We start from the raw sequence: 15773 nt of genomic DNA, 5'->3' as shown, positions 1-15773 counted from the left end.
TCCCAGGTGTGTGAGCTCCCTGTCTTTTAGTAGCCCATAGCCTTTTATCAATCTTTGCTCTTGAGAAAATTACCATTCAAGTGAATACTGCAAGTGCACTGACGTAGAGTAAAGGGGGATGGAATTCAAAGCCAAATTAGATCTCGGTGGCTTTGCGTTCTTACCAGAGCACTTACTGCCACGTGTTTAGGACTCTCGATTTTCTTAAATGAAAAATGGAAATCACTTTCATGGCATATTACTAAGAGGAAATGCTTGTAAGGTTCAGGTCCCCTTCTATTTTATAAACAGAGGTGTGTACATTTTATGGTGCTCACCTTTAATCCAGCACTCAGGAGGCAGAGGCAGAAGGATCTCCATGAGATTGAGGCCATTATGGTCTTCATAGCAAGCTCCAGGCTAGCCAGGGCTACTTAGTCTCTGTCTCAAAAACAGACAAAGCCGAACAAAAACAGAGGGTGAAGCACACAGATCCATGCTCAAGTCCAACCAACTTTAAAAGCCACACGGTTGAAGCATACATACATACCGACCCCAGATTTGATAATTTTTTCAGTCAGTAATTTAAATGGTAAGATTGAGAATTTATGCAGAAAGCAAAGAATGCACTTTCTTAGAGAAGACCTCTCGGAATGCGGAATGCAGTCTGAAATGCAGGATGCAGCAGTCCGGTTTAGGGGTGGTCAAAGCTGTGCTGCTTAGCCCCTCCCCACAAAACATCACCCACTCCACATTCTTAAACTTCTGTTTTCTTATCTTCAAAAACCAAGAGTGAATCTACTTCATGAGTAATGACACAACTAGACGAGAGAATACCTGGAAAGACAATGTGCAAAATCTCAACGCCTATTGATTTCTAAGGCTGAACAGAGAACAACACTAAGGGGTTTGAGGGAAAGAAAAGTCAAAAAGTCAGTAATCGATTATTAATTAAATAAAATTACAGGCAAATTTAAAAAGTAGAAAGAAAACTATTTTGGCAGAATTGTTATACACTGTATATCTCTGGTTCCTGTTCACTAAGTGCAGAGGGCAGCAGAACAGACTGAAAGGTCAGAAGGGCCCTGTAAATGAAATGATATAATAGCAGTTCTTGCAATTAGTTCAGAAATGAGAATGAATATGCTGAAAGATTCCTTAAGCAGAAAGAAAAAAGTTAGGAGAGATGCCTAGGAGCAGTTGGTTTGCAGCACCCACACAACTGTCACTCTAGCTCGGCCTCGTTGGACACTGCATACATGTAGATTAGCCATTTAGAGGTGTAGGCTCCTTAGTCAAGGAAGCTGTTGGAGATTGGCTTCCCCAGTGTATTGTTTATATGATGTTTGTATGGCATGCTTAAGCATCGCAACATAGTTTAATATTTTCCTCTTGTATAAAGATGACAGAACAAGACACCAAATACTTAGAAGATCTGCAAGATGAGTTTGACTACAGGTATAAAACAATTCAGACAATGGGTAAGTCATTGCTTTGTCTGTAACTCTCAATAGACATAAAAACAGTGTTAATTATTAGGGTTCTTCACTGGTAAGAGTCAAATGGCGAGCAAATTTGACCCTCTTGCATATGTGAGTCCCCCACCGACATGCTTCTGCGGAATATTGGCAAATAATATTTCCAGTTTCGCATTTTCCATTTCTCCATGTAAAGTTTAAACACATATATTTACCAACCAATTCAAAGAACGTTACAAGTTACATAAGAAACAATGCCCACTGCAACACGCAACCTGCCCCCCCAAACACCACCAGTAAGAGAATCTAAGAGCTAAGAGCTCAGTGTTGGGTGTGGAGGCAATGCGTGTAATTGTAACACTTTAAGATCTCAGGGCTGGGCATGCTGGCACGTGCGTGCAACACTTGTGACGTGGAGAGACATAGCAAGAAGCTTCCTCAAAAGAAAAACCAAACACAACTAATGAGAATAAAAATAATCACTTAATGCAGTCAGGAAGTCTGATATGAGGTCTTAAAATTTTCAAAAAATAATAAAGTAGAAATAAGCTTCATAGAAGAGAATTTGGAAAACAGGCAAAAACATTAAAAATAAAAATCACATGATATCTCATGATAAGCCTGATTAAAATTTCTTGTATTTTCTCTACCTTGTCATAAGCATATGTATCTATAAATTTATATTCCAAAGAATTAGACATTTTGTGTATGTTCTTGTGTATAGAATTTTATATTAAATTTTTATTTGTAAATATTCTAAAACTTAAATTAAATAATTGAATAAATGTCTAAATAAAAAGATTCTGAATTAGTTTGACTCTGTGTACTTAAACACTGTTTATAGTTAGATGACTTTTAATAAATGGATGGAGAAAATGAGAATGTTTATAAGATCCTAGATGTATAAGCAATAGTGAATTGGTAGTCTAACTTTACTTCAATTACTGGGATAATCATTAAGACTCTAATTAGTCCTATTTATATTGTTGACGGAACTGTGCCAGTACAGACTTATTAGTTTAGATCATGGCACTCCTCTTGTATTAGATAATAGAAAACATTAGATAGGTGCCTTACTTACTTTTCCACTGTTGGAAAGACAACTATTAGAAGAAAGCATATAATTGGTGGTTTGATTATAGTTTCAGAGGTTCAGTGCACTATCATCATGGTGGGGAGGATGGTGGAATGCAGGCAGGCGCTGGACCAGTAGTTGAAAGCTACATCCTGATTTTTAGGCAGAGAAAAAGACACTGGGGATGGCATAGACTTTTGAAACTTCAAAGCCCCCGCCAGTGACACGCCTTCTTTTAACAAGGTCTCACCCGCTCTAATCCTTTCCAAACAGTTCCACTGAGGATCAGGCATTGAAACATACGAGCCTGTGGGGCCATTCCTATTCAAATCTTCACAACAGGGAAAGATGGGAACACTGAAATATTTTCACAATTTTACTTACTTCAAATTTTCATTTTGAAATATGTTTTTAAGAACAAGGCAAATATAAACATCTTTTACAGAACTTCTTTTAGTAAAATGTTAGCACATGCCTTGAAGACAGTATGGGTGATTGTTATAGAATGTTTAAATGTTTAATTTTTCCAAAGAAGGTGTCTTTCAGTCTCCTGTTGTATTCAGGGTGTCATAACCGCCATGGAATATTCAAAATGCTCATGATTATTAAATGTACAATTTTCTCTTTAGAAGAAATAACACAACTTGGGTTTAATCCCTTATTAAAGGAAGCAGGGTCCTAGGGAAAAAACACTATTTCATCAAGCATCTTTGAAAACAGATTTATTCCAATTTCCATGTAAACCATGAAGTTTAAAGATAACAATATAACAAGCTATAGTAAACAATAAAACTATTTTGAATATAGCATTTTATTATCTAAGTTTTCTCAGTACTTTTAGCTTTTATATGCATTATAAAGAGTTGAAAACCAGTTGTGGTGGCTTACACCTGTACACCTGTATACTTCAGAGGCGGAGGCAGGGAGAAGACCTGGGGTTCAAGAGCATCGGCAGCTATGCAGCCAGTATGAAGTCAGTCCAGTTGTGTGCCTAGCACACACAGACAGACACGAGAATGAGTCAAACAATTTAATCTTGAGCACAAAGAAGTCCCCCATTCCTTATATCAAACAAAGTTATCCTTGGTGCAGGCTGGACCAGTAAAATAAATCCATTACAAAAGCTTCCTTTATCCACAGCCCCCTCCCAGAGTTAAGCAGGTAGAGCATAAAACTACACATGACATTGCTCTCGCATCTACCTGTAGATAGATAAAAGGTCTCTTGTGCATGCCTGTCTGGACCTCTTTCTGGCAGAATAAAAACATTCTTGGATTGGGCTACCATCCTCAACACAAGACATCTTTTTGTCTCTTACAACCTAAGCCCCTGGTTCTGTCCAGGGCTGGTCTGGAGATGGATTGAGTGGACTTGCCTTTCAGGAATTAAAAAGCTCTGCCCCAAAGATAATTCTAAATTGCATTTCCTTTGCTTTGCAGATCAGGGTGACAAGAACAGTATCCTGGTGAACCAGGAAGTTTTGACATTGCAAGAAATGCTTAATAACCTGGACTTTAAAAGAAAGGTTGGTGAAGAATTTTACTTTGCCATTTGTCTGAGTTTCTTTTCCTAAACCTCATCCTACATAACCAAGGCCTCAGATTTTATCAGTTCATTTACACTGAATGGAAAACGGCAGAATGTCCCATACTTGTATGGCCACCTCAGCCTCGTGCCCTCCCAATCTTACTTGTGTGATTCAATGGCTGCAGGGATTATTAACTCACTGGAAGCTGCACCCAGGCTTCTCGGCTCACTGTTTCAGACATAGGTTGGTTTTTTTTGTTTTTTTGTTTGTTTGTTTGTTTTGTTTTTTTGGAACTGGGGACCGAACCCAGGACCTTGCGCATGCTAGGCAAGCGCTCTACCACTGAGCTAAATCCCCAACCCAAGACATAGGTTGTTAAGACTCTGAAGTGGGTTATACTTGAAGTTAGTTAAAAATTACCAGATGACGTAAAACTCCACTGGGAAAATTGGTGTTCTATATTCCATTCTGAGAATGGCCTTGTTAAACAGTGTCCTATTTGTGAAATCTCTCAAGACTTAAGAATGGCTTGTGAGCAACAAACTTTTCTTGGCTCGGTGAAATATTTTCAAGACAGTAAATATTTCTGTTTCAATTTTCTCCCTGTCTGTAAAAGTAAATGCAATTGGTGTTTAACCAATGACTGTTAAATCAGTAGTTCATTTCTAAAAGATCATTTTTAGTGAATAAACTTATATGCATCCATTCAGTTTATTTTCACTTTAAATTGATTATAAATATAATCAGACATACGTAAGACTGCAAGCACCCCAGCAGTGTGCCCGAGCAGACAGTCCAGGCTAACACATAGCCTTTCAGGATGATCCATTCCCGCTTCATATGCACCTCTCATTTTGCTTGCGAAACAAAATTAGAGAGAAGGAACTCTGAAAATAATGTAGTCCATTCTCTCTCTCTCTCTCTCTCTCTCTCTCTCTCTCTCTCTCTCACACACACACACACACACACACACACACACACACACACACACATATATATGAGAGAACTAAATTATAACAAGGTTAAATGTTTTCTCCAAACTCACAAAGTCTGAAGAGAAACTCCCATCTCCTACTTTCTATGCTTCATATTTTACTATGCCTCCCTAAGCACAGATAAAGTCTGAAGAAAAGACTCAAGACCCAAGTTTTAATTAGTATTTTTGCAAATAGATGGATAACCACATGCGTTTAAAAAAAATAGAAGCAGACACTGGAGCAATGGCTTAGGGGTTAAGAGCAACAAAGGCTGATCTTCCAGAGGACCCAGGTTCCATTCCCAGGACCCACATGGTGGCTCCCAAGCAACTGAAACTCTGCTCCTAGGGGATCCAACACCTCTTCTGCCTTCGGGAGGCACTGCACACACACACATCAGCTAGACAAACATGCAGGCACAGCACCAGTACACATGCAAATAAACAAACAACAAACAACTGTTTGTTTGAACTGGCCTTCAAATGCAGGTTTAGGACAGCATTATTCCATATTGACACAGAAGTTCCCATCAGACACTTGAGACTGATGCATGAAAACGACAAGCTGTGGCCACGGTTCTTGTGATACTGTTGTAATGACTTTCTTGTTCGAGAAGGCACTATCAAATATTTGGTTCATTTTACTCCACTTTTTTTTTTCCGGAGCTGGGGACAGAACCCAGGGCCTTGCGCTTCGTAGGCAAGCGCTCTACCACTGAGCCAAATCCCCAACCCCATTTTACTCGACTCTTTGTCTCTCGGACCAGTGTGTTTTGTAAGCAGAGCTGTAACCTGGTGTTTTGTGGACCTCTTTGCATGCTGTCCGTTTCTAGGAAGCACTCAGTAAGATGACACAGATAGTGAATGAGACAGACCTGCTCATGAACAGCATGCTGCTAGAAGAGCTGCAGGACTGGAAGAAGCGGCAACAGATCGCCTGCATCGGTGGCCCGCTCCACAACGGGTTGGACCAGCTTCAGAACTGGTAAAGCGACTGACTTTAGTTTCTATTGAAAACCACAGGAAGCACACAGGCTGCACTTGCTCAGTGAGAATCCGTTCTATACCACAGCTGGGAACTACGGAGCAGGAAGGAGCCACTGCTCCGTGTTCTTAGCTTGCCTCCTTTGGGAAGAAAACAGAAGCGTTTTTTTCATACATAAGAAGCGCTCAATGGGGGTTGGGGATTTAGCTCAGTGGTAGAGCGCTTGCCTAGCAAGTGCAAAGCCCTGGGTTCGGTCACCAGCTGGGGGGGGGGGGGGGTGTGGCGCTCAATAAGCAAACATGGTATCTTAAAAGACTCAAATGACTTTGTTTTGAAGCACGTCTTTAAGGGTGGAACAAACATTAGCTTCAGAAATCTGAAAAACATCTTAAAGCGTGAGCCTCAAGCTCAACCTTTAGTTTCATATTTTCAAATGCATTTACTTTGTGAAAGGTGTTGGTCGAAAATTCAAAATTTCAGTAGGAAAGAAGAATAAGCTTAGGGAATCTATCATACACCATGATGACTGTGGTTACCAATATGTTATGTACTTGAAAATTACCCCATAGAGTTTCTGTTCTTACAAGAAGAAGGTCGCGGGACACAGTACATATCTTTTTAGTTTAGATTTGTCCACGCTTCAGTATATAAATGTATCAAAACATCATGTATAAAACTACAAATACACACAATGTTTATTGACCAGTTGAAAAATAAATCAAGCCAGGTATGGTAACACACACCCGCCATCTCAGGGGAGTCGTGCAAGTTCCAAGCCACCTTGGTCTACAGAGCAAGACCCTATACAAAACTATTGACACAATAACAAGAGACATAAAATTTTCCAAGAGTTAGTACAACAAGGCATTGCTACCAAACATGCAGATAGGCTGTTAAATGTAGATACTATCTTTTTACATTAAAGGATAAAAATGTTGATAAGGTTTTCTGACTCATAGCTGCAAAATAAGATCATTGAAAAACATAAGGAGAAACAAAAATCATTCAGTTACCATTTCCAAAGTTGCTTTTTAAGAGATAATTCAAGAAAATGGAAATTTGCTGTTCCTCCGGGGCTTCCTTCTCAGAAATAAAGGTGTGGGCTTGCTTTCAAACACACCGGATTTTCCTCAATTCTCTAAACCCAGAGTACTCTACTATGAAATCGAGATAACACAGGGGGTAATGAGAACCACAAATTAATGGGACCTACAGTGAAAGCTGCCCGGGGCAGGGGGACGGGGGCGGGGAATAGGGGCGGGCGGCGGGGGGCGGGGCACGGCTCCCTCCCTGGTCCTTTGTGTACTTGACAGAAGAGTACCTGGGGAGATTGCTGAGAGGTGATCTGCCATAGAAGCCCTCCTCTTCCCCCTTTTTCTTCCTCTCTTTCAGTCTTTCTAATCCTTCTCTGTTCTGACCTAATCCACACCTCCATTTCTAAGCCAAGATCAGCACATAATGACCAGAGTTGCACTTGAGTATCAAAGCAAGGCTTCCCAAACACTAACTTGTGCAAAAAGGACTGAGTCATCATTTTCTACTAACACTCAGGAGTTGCAAATGTATATAGAGGGGAGGGAGATGAGTTTTACACATTAACATTCTTCATGTTCTGTACTCTGTATTTTAAATTGGTCTGTCTCTGACTTTCTAGTGGGAGTCATATTCTTAATATGCATACTTAACAGGATCTAAAGGCCAATTAAAAGGGATTTGGTTCCAGATGTTGACAGTATTTCATAAAGGATGCCTGTAAATTGAAAGCACAAATTAGAAAATGTTGAACATAATTCATAAAGGAATTTTCATTCAGGAAGAAAAGGGTTGGGAAAAAATGAAGAATTGTCAGTAATCATAATTTTAATTAATGTAACAATCACTTAATCATTTATTATTTATGAAATATGATCACTAAGTGGGGAAGGAAAAATCCTCTCATTTGCTGTTCAATAGCTTTACCCTACTGGCAGAGAGTCTTTTCCAACTTAGACAGCAACTGGAGAAATTACAGGAGCAATCTACCAAAATGACGTACGAAGGGGATCCCATCCCTGCTCAAAGAGTTCACCTGCTGGAGAGAGCGACCTTCCTCATCTACAACCTTTTTAAGAAGTAAGTGAGTCACTAGTATTGTAGACCTCCCTCTACAGCATGGAGCTGTATGGATGCCCTGAAGCGGAGGGACAGTGGAGAGTACTGCCCCCAGGAAGCCATGCTAGCACCCCAGAGAGTTCCAGATCCACATTTCCACTCTTAATCACCACCTCTTCCCCCAGCAGCTGACTCAGTTCTCCATATGGTAATAAGCCATATTATCCACCTCCCATGCACTTTTCTCATTTTAAAGAAGACTTCTTTCTTCTTGAGTGTGTATCCAAAAAATGAGGGTGGGAAGCTCTTTGTGTGAGTGCACTGAAGAAAAAATTCTAATACAAACCAGGAGTCCCAGTGTTCAGTCCAAAGTGACATAAATTAAACCTCTCTTTTGTTGTATAGGATGAACATGAGCCTGTATTGAGTCCATTAGAGCAATTAAGAATTACTATTGTTAGCTGTGCGGTGGTGGTGCTCGCCTTTAATCCTGAAACTTGAGGCAGAGGCAGGGGCGGGGCGGGGTGGGGCGGGGGCGGGGACTGGGCGGGGAAAGGGGCGGGGAGAAGGTCAGGGAGATGGGCAGAGATGGGCAGAGAGGCTGAGGAGGAGACAGCCGGGGTAACACACACACACACACACACACACACACACACACACACACACTCACACACAGAAGGAAGGAAGAAAGGAAAGAAGGAAGGAAGGAAAGAGAAAAAGAAAAAATTATTAATTAGGGATGATCTTTGAGCATTTTTTATATATTATACTGAGAAGTTGCTGGGAAGATTGGAGTGGAATGGGGATTTCAGCATCTCCTAGGTGTAAAATGTTTGGACTCTAAGGGAAAATAGTATGTTATTTCTCTGTCAATATTTTTTAATGTTTTAATATTTCCTTTTTATCTAGTTCATTTGTGGTCGAGCGACAGCCATGCATGCCAACACACCCTCAGAGGCCGATGGTACTTAAAACCCTCATTCAGTTCACTGTAAAATTGAGGTAGGCAAACCACACTCTGTCGTTTTGCATAGCCGCCGCTAATTAAGGCGCCTTACGTGCAGCTGTTCCTCATAGAGCCCCTGCTGGGAGCCCAGTGCTGAACTTTGGCAAATCCCTGCAGAAATGGTATGATGTGAACTTGCTTGTCAAGAGCATGACAACGTGGGAAATTAATGAAGACGTGAGGGACATTAGCATGAAAGCATTCGATCATAATACCAGGCACTCTGGGATTAATTGCTGAAAAGGTTAGTGTGAAGAGAGACTGGAAAGACAGAAGGGAGAGAGGATTGCAGGAGAGAAATAATGGCTCCCAGTCTGTTTTCAACAGAGTGGAGCAGGGAGAGATAGAATCAAAAAGTTAGACGGGGGCAGGCTGTGAAAGGCTTTGAATATACAGACAATGCAGTAGCGCTTTCTTTCCCTGGGAGTACCTGGTAAAGGGCTTATTGGGGTTCCCACAAAGATTCCAATCACCACGGCTTTCAGCATATCCTTGCAGAAAACCTTATTTAGAGACAAGTGGAGTCTGTAGGATTTTCAGTGGTTTCTTGTCTGTTTGGTACTCTTGGATCATGATGAGCCACCAAAACTCGGGTTTTCTCTAGTAAACTTAAGACGTCAGTCTTACTTCTGAAGATTTTTCCTTTTTCTTTCTTTTTTTTCTTTTTTTCTTTTTTTTTTTTTTTCAGAACTGGGGACCGAACCCAGGGTCTTGCACTTGCTAGGCAAGCGCTCTACACTTCCGAAGATTTTTAGTGTGTCTTAAAATCCATCCCGAAGCTGAACATTCCTAACCACTAGGTCACCTCTGGAAGTGCGAGCAAATTCAAATCTTTATTGATTGCATGGGAGAGAGCAGCCAAAGGTTCTCTCCGCAGGATTCTCCATCTCATAGCAGCATTGGAACCCAGTGGTTAAAGGGGTGGCGCTTTTCAATTTGCATTTCGAAACCCGAATTAAACCTCTCAGTCAATTTCTTTATGTGAATTTTGCACCAAGATACAAGGACAGAAGCAGAGGGCTTAGCTAGGTTCCTTTTAAAAATTTCATTCTCAAAACTTGTTCATTCCCCACCTCAGTGCCTCTGTAGAACCCAGGAGACAGTACATAGAAAGTAGGGTGAGGGGTAATGGGTGTCCATCCATGTAGATGAGAGGATGTTGAAAATACTTTATGAGAAAAAGGGGAGGTGATAAGGATCGCCTAGCAAAACGTTCTGAGCAGAAGAGGCGCCAGAGCTGGGTGTACTTTGCACTTGCTGGAAATGATGCCAGAAGACAGATCCCTATCCTGGCCTGGGCATCCTGTCTTCCTCTTCAACTTGACTGTGGGGTCCTCATCTTTCTTTCCTGAATTTTGGACCCACTTTTTTGCTAGATCGTGCAAGGTTTTCCCCCTGAAGCTTCTGTCTGCCACAGTATTGTGCTCTCCCGTTTCACAGGGAAGGTGATACGAAGGTCCTAGGTTCTCAGCCTTCCTCATGGTGATCCTTTGATACAGCTCCTCATGCTGCGATGAGCCCAAACCATAAAATTATTTTGTTGCTACCATAACCATAACTTTGCTACTGTTATAAATTATAATGTAAATATCTGATAAGCCACCGCCCAAAGGGATCTCAAGCTCCTGGCTCTAGGCTGAGTGCCTTATAATAGATCAAATCCTTTCTGGAGCTGAATTAGGAGGAAGATGAGAAAAAGAGTCTGTCCATATTCTGAGACCACCTTCTTCAGCATCTTCTACGACCAATCTTACACCTAACACACACTGCTCTGGAGCCAACTCTGTGTTGCATGCAAGACATTTAAGGACCCTTGGCTTCACTGCATGCACAGCTTTGCCTGGGCCGTTGATGATCTGTGGTTTCCTCCACACTACATACATCTCATCTGCTGGGCTGGATTCTTTCCGTTTACACATAGCCGTGCCCCGCTTTCTTCCTTTCCCAATCTTTGCGACATGAATTTTCAGATATCTGAGTTTATATGCAATGTACACGAGGAGGTCATTATGTATTGAATGAGTGTAGAAGGCTTGGGATGGACGAATAGGTAAGTGAATGTCAGCAGCTGCAGGGAACCTACAGACATAAGCACATTGTGGGTTACCTTGGGGATTGGGAAGGCGAAAGGCCAAAATATATAAAGGCTGACATCAAAAGGAGGAGTTTGAGGAATTCTTAACTGTACTTGAATTGTTCCTTTCAAGTTAGGCCTTTTTCTTTTTCTTTTTTTTTTATTTATGAGCATATTTACTCCTATGAAAATATATTACTATGCTTGAAGCTACAAATATAATAAAATTGGAATTTTCTATATTCGTTTTAGAAGTTTGGCCTCTCTCAACATTTTCACTATAAGAATTCTCAAAATACTTATTTTGCTGTGTTTACACAGTATTTGTGTCTACGGAATGAGAAGCTGGAGCCAGGCTAATAGACTTGTAAGGAAACTCTTTTACACATACGCCATCCAGATCTCAACCCAAACGGCTGTTTTTCAGAGTGGGCCAATGTACTGTCTAGTACCTATTAACTGAGACAATGTGCACACAGCAAGTGTGTTTGTTAATACACACATGGAGACTGGAACCTCTAAAGTCACAGTGCAAACTAGAGAGGTTTTCTTCACATTTTAAAGCACATTGACATGTAGTGGAGATAATGTGGTTTTATTTATAGGTACTATGCTAGAAATATATTTTAATTCTTTAAATGTAGAAAAGACTTTTAACACTTCCAATATTTTATCTTTGATTCTGTCTTTTCATTCCTGTTTCTTTCCAGATTACTAATAAAATTGCCAGAACTGAACTATCAGGTGAAAGTGAAGGCATCCATTGACAAGTAAGCTTCCTAATTTAATTTCAAACATGGCAAGGAAAGATTTTTTAAAAATTCTTACTCAATAATTTTGTATTTTATTTCTTTTACTTTATATATATATTACTCTACTTTAAATATTTGACTTCAAGTTCAAAGATTTAACTGAACTCTTCCAGACTCTTTTTTTTTTTTTTTTTTTCGGAGCTGGGGACTGAACTCAGGGCCTTGTGCTCGCTAGGCAAGCACTCTACCACTGAGCTAAATCCTCAACCCCTTAACTGAACTCTTAAAGATTTCATTTTTAAGCTTTTACTATGAAGTTTGGATGGTGCTCCAATGGGTACAATTTGAAGTGGTCTAACAATGGCTCCCTCGATCTAGTATCTCATTTTAATGTCTCTCCTTGGTTTTACAGGAATGTCTCAACTCTAAGGTAAAATATTTACTTTGCGGTTTTATTTTGTTTTTTGTTTTTGCTGTTATCTTAAGTATATGTTGACCCAAAACCATTTTAAAAGCAAAGATTTTTCTCCCTAGCAATAGAAGATTTGTGCTCTGTGGAACTCACATCAAAGCTATGTCCAGTGAGGAATCTTCCAATGGGAGCCTCTCAGTGGAGTTTAGACATTTGGTAAGAAGCGAATGAGACCACGCTGCCGATGCTCCTCCCCCAGTTAACCGGCTGTAAAATTCAGAGTATTGTGTTGTTTCCTTCATGAGATCAAGTACCAAAGTGAGAAACAAATCATGCCCCCATCAGAAAATTAACACAGTAGAAAGGACATGGAGCAAGAACTCAGTGAGTTCTTTTTTTTTTTTTTTTTTTTTTTGGTTCTTTTTTTTTCCCCCGGAGCTGGGGACCGAACCCAGGGCCTTGCACTTCCTAGGTAAGCGCTCTACCACTGAGCTAAATCCCCAGCCCACTCAGTGAGTTCTTAAGGGTAGCACCGGTAACACCGCAGAGCTGCATGGTTCATGGTGACTGGCCAGTGTTCATCAGAAAAGCGTCCGAAATCTGTGTTAAAATGCAGAGCCGTTCTGGTTTCATTTTTAAAGTCCCCCAGGAAGTGACGCCCAAGAACGTGGAGCAGAAAGCACTTTCAATTCATAACAACTTGGGCTGTTCTTGGGATGTCCCAACACAGCATTGTATGTTGTACAGTCTACCTTGGAGTTGACTAGAAAGCTCTGGTCCCTGCTTCATCCTGGGCTTCTCCTGTTTACCACTTCCTCTTGAACTAGAGCTCTCTTTCTGTGCACCCGCCTCCCCCCAGAGAGAGAGAGAGAGAGAGAGAGAGAGAGAGAGAGAGAGAGAGAGAGAGAGGAGAGAGAGTTCTTAGATTTCCAAAGGCCCTATTGCTATTCTTGCCAGAAACATGCTATTTCTCTGGTTTATTAATTAACGCTTACCCAGTGCCTACCTGGGTGTTTGACACCACTGAATCAGCCTTAAGGGTTCACTTTCTGAAACATCAAGCTGGTTAGCACAAAGACTTATACCTGTAATATATATAATCATTTGGGGTTTAGTTTGGTTTTCAGTAGTAACTTGTGTTGGATCTCAGCAGGTAAGCGAAGTTTCAGTGACTGGGACAACAGGAGTTGTTAAAGAAGTCACTTTCCACCTTCGACTGTGAAAGTGAATGGGTTACTGATAATAACCTTCCGTCTAAACACTATTATTTTCTTTCTCAAAGCAACCGAAGGAGATGAAGTGCAGCACTGGGAGTAAAGGAAACGAGGTAGGAAACGCTGACTCTGGGGTTATCCTAGGAAACAGTCCTTAACATTGAAGTTTCTCTTAAATCGCTTAATTGTACATAAAATCAAATCTACATTTCCCTGATTATAAGCCTAAAGCTTGCTCGTTGCAGATAGTATGGAAATGTTTAAAGAGGAAAAGGAAAATAATACACCATATTACCCTGAAGAGAAAACATTGACCTTCTGGTTTATCATCCGAATCTTCTGTTTATAGATCTAAGCCTTAAACATATGCCACATGCTCTGTTTCCTAACTTTTGGTGGACATAACTGCACATGGCTAACAGCTGTCCATCTCGTCCAGTGCCATTGGAGAATGTGATTCAAACTGTTTCATTAAAGCCAGGCAGTGGTGGTCCAGGCCTTTATCACAGCAGTAGGGAGGCAGAGGCAGGTGGATCTTTGTGCGTTCAAGGCCAGCCTGGTTTTGAAAGCAAGTTCCAGCACAGTTGGGGCTATACAGAGAAAGCTTGTCTTTAAAGCCCCCCAAAAGTTTAATTATATTATATTTCATAGAGATGCTATGTTTCTTTAATTAGCTCTCCTTTATTGCAAACTATCTTAAAACCACCCCCTTTCCCACACATGGGAAGTAAATTTACAGAATTATGGCATATTACAGAAAATTCATACTGAGAAAATGATTATTTGATTGTGTGGCATCAGTTACTTTGATCTCTAAGGTTGGTAGTTCACCAAGTGAACTGGACAAACGGAAGCTTCCTGAGCAATCACATCCCAGTCAGTAGCCTGGTGGAATCCTGGGCTAGACATGACCATGAAAGCCATCTTTCTGAGTTAGCCTAGAAAATTAGTCATTATAGTTTTGTCCTTCAAGTTTGAATATAGGAAGTCTAAATTCCCAACAGTGACTGAAAATGTTACCTTTGGAAAATCACATGATAAAAAGATGTTGTACTTTTTATGTCCTAAGTGATGAGAGGTGACACCATGCATGCCTTGCTCGAAGCCTGTTGAGGTGACCCTGAGTACTCAAGGCAGTTGCCAGCAGTAAAGGCGTGTTACAATCCAGTCTCTACAGAGCCAGTCCCCTGACTTTATCATCACAGCTCTTAAGACAAAGATCTAAGATGGTTAGATCATGTGGAAGAACTTTGTAAACCCAGCTTCTAATGTCAGTGGTCGCTCTGTCTCTCTGTCTCTGTCTCTCTGTCCCTGTCTCTCTGTCTTTGTGTCTCTGTCTCTGTGTCTCTCTGTCTCTATCTCACTGTCTCTGTCTCTCTGTCTCTGTCTCTCTTTCTGTCCCTGTCTCTCTGTCTCTGTCTCTTTCTCTCTGTCTCGCCCCTCTCCCTTGCACAGACCACATGACTCACCACAAAGGTTTCAAGTCCTGTTCCCTTCTGTGAACTCCTCATTGTCTCAGTTGCACCTCCCATCTATGGAAGTTGAGCTGTGGTTCTTCCTGACTGGAGTTGCTGCTGAAGGCAGAGGCCTCGAGAGAGTCTTTCCTCCCAACCACTGCGCACAGAGTGGAGCTTTTGAGCTTGAGGGTTCTAGCAAAATAAATAAGAGGAATTCTTTCCTGTGAAGGTTTCTCTAAGTTTCCCGAACCATTCTTATAAAAAAAAAGTCATAAACAAAAGCCCATTACACACATCTCGGCGGAATTTTGAACACAGTTGTAATATTTCATTCAGCTTGACATCCCTGAATGTTGTTATTTACAAGTCTGAACAAAAACAGGCACAATAATCCTGAACTTTTCTTAAGCAAAGCATATCCAATGGGAATACATCCAAATAGCTCAACTCTTGCAGAACATTGTCATCTTTACCAACATGAAATAAAAATCTGTCCCGGGATTTCCTTAGAGACGGAGCTCTAAGTAAATCATCCTCCTTATAGAAAACTCAAGCACTGTCTTATTAGTAATGTCTACTTATATTGCTTTGAATTTATGTCCTCTTATTTTCCAGTTGATAACAAAATCATACAGCATACAATGACTTTGTTTATTTTTTTATTTTTTCAAGTTTGTTAAAGCAAGGGCTATTGTGTTTAAGACATTCTTTGAGCTCCCCCTATTGATAGAATCTTAGTATGGTGT

General features: G+C 40.7%; 1 protein-coding gene across 1 annotated transcript in view; it reads left to right on the top strand.

Annotated features, from left to right (window-relative positions):
- Stat4 (signal transducer and activator of transcription 4) overlaps nucleotides 1-15773 on the top strand; it is a 108839-nt gene that overhangs the window by 74083 nt on the left and 18983 nt on the right. The window contains 9 exon segments of the mRNA NM_001012226.1: nucleotides 1382-1460; nucleotides 3972-4057; nucleotides 5870-6021; nucleotides 7975-8133; nucleotides 9022-9114; nucleotides 11903-11962; nucleotides 12357-12374; nucleotides 12479-12572; nucleotides 13639-13683. Coding sequence (NP_001012226.1) covers nucleotides 1382-1460; nucleotides 3972-4057; nucleotides 5870-6021; nucleotides 7975-8133; nucleotides 9022-9114; nucleotides 11903-11962; nucleotides 12357-12374; nucleotides 12479-12572; nucleotides 13639-13683 — 786 coding nt within the window.

The sequence above is a fragment of the Rattus norvegicus genome, chromosome 9, assembly GCF_021556685.1.
Source record: "Rattus norvegicus strain SHRSP/BbbUtx chromosome 9, alternate assembly SHRSP_T2T, whole genome shotgun sequence".
In the NCBI taxonomy this organism is placed as follows: domain Eukaryota; kingdom Metazoa; phylum Chordata; class Mammalia; order Rodentia; family Muridae; genus Rattus; species Rattus norvegicus.
The sequence above is the reverse complement of the archived record's forward strand: the minus strand, read 5'-3'. Positions and strand labels throughout refer to the sequence as shown.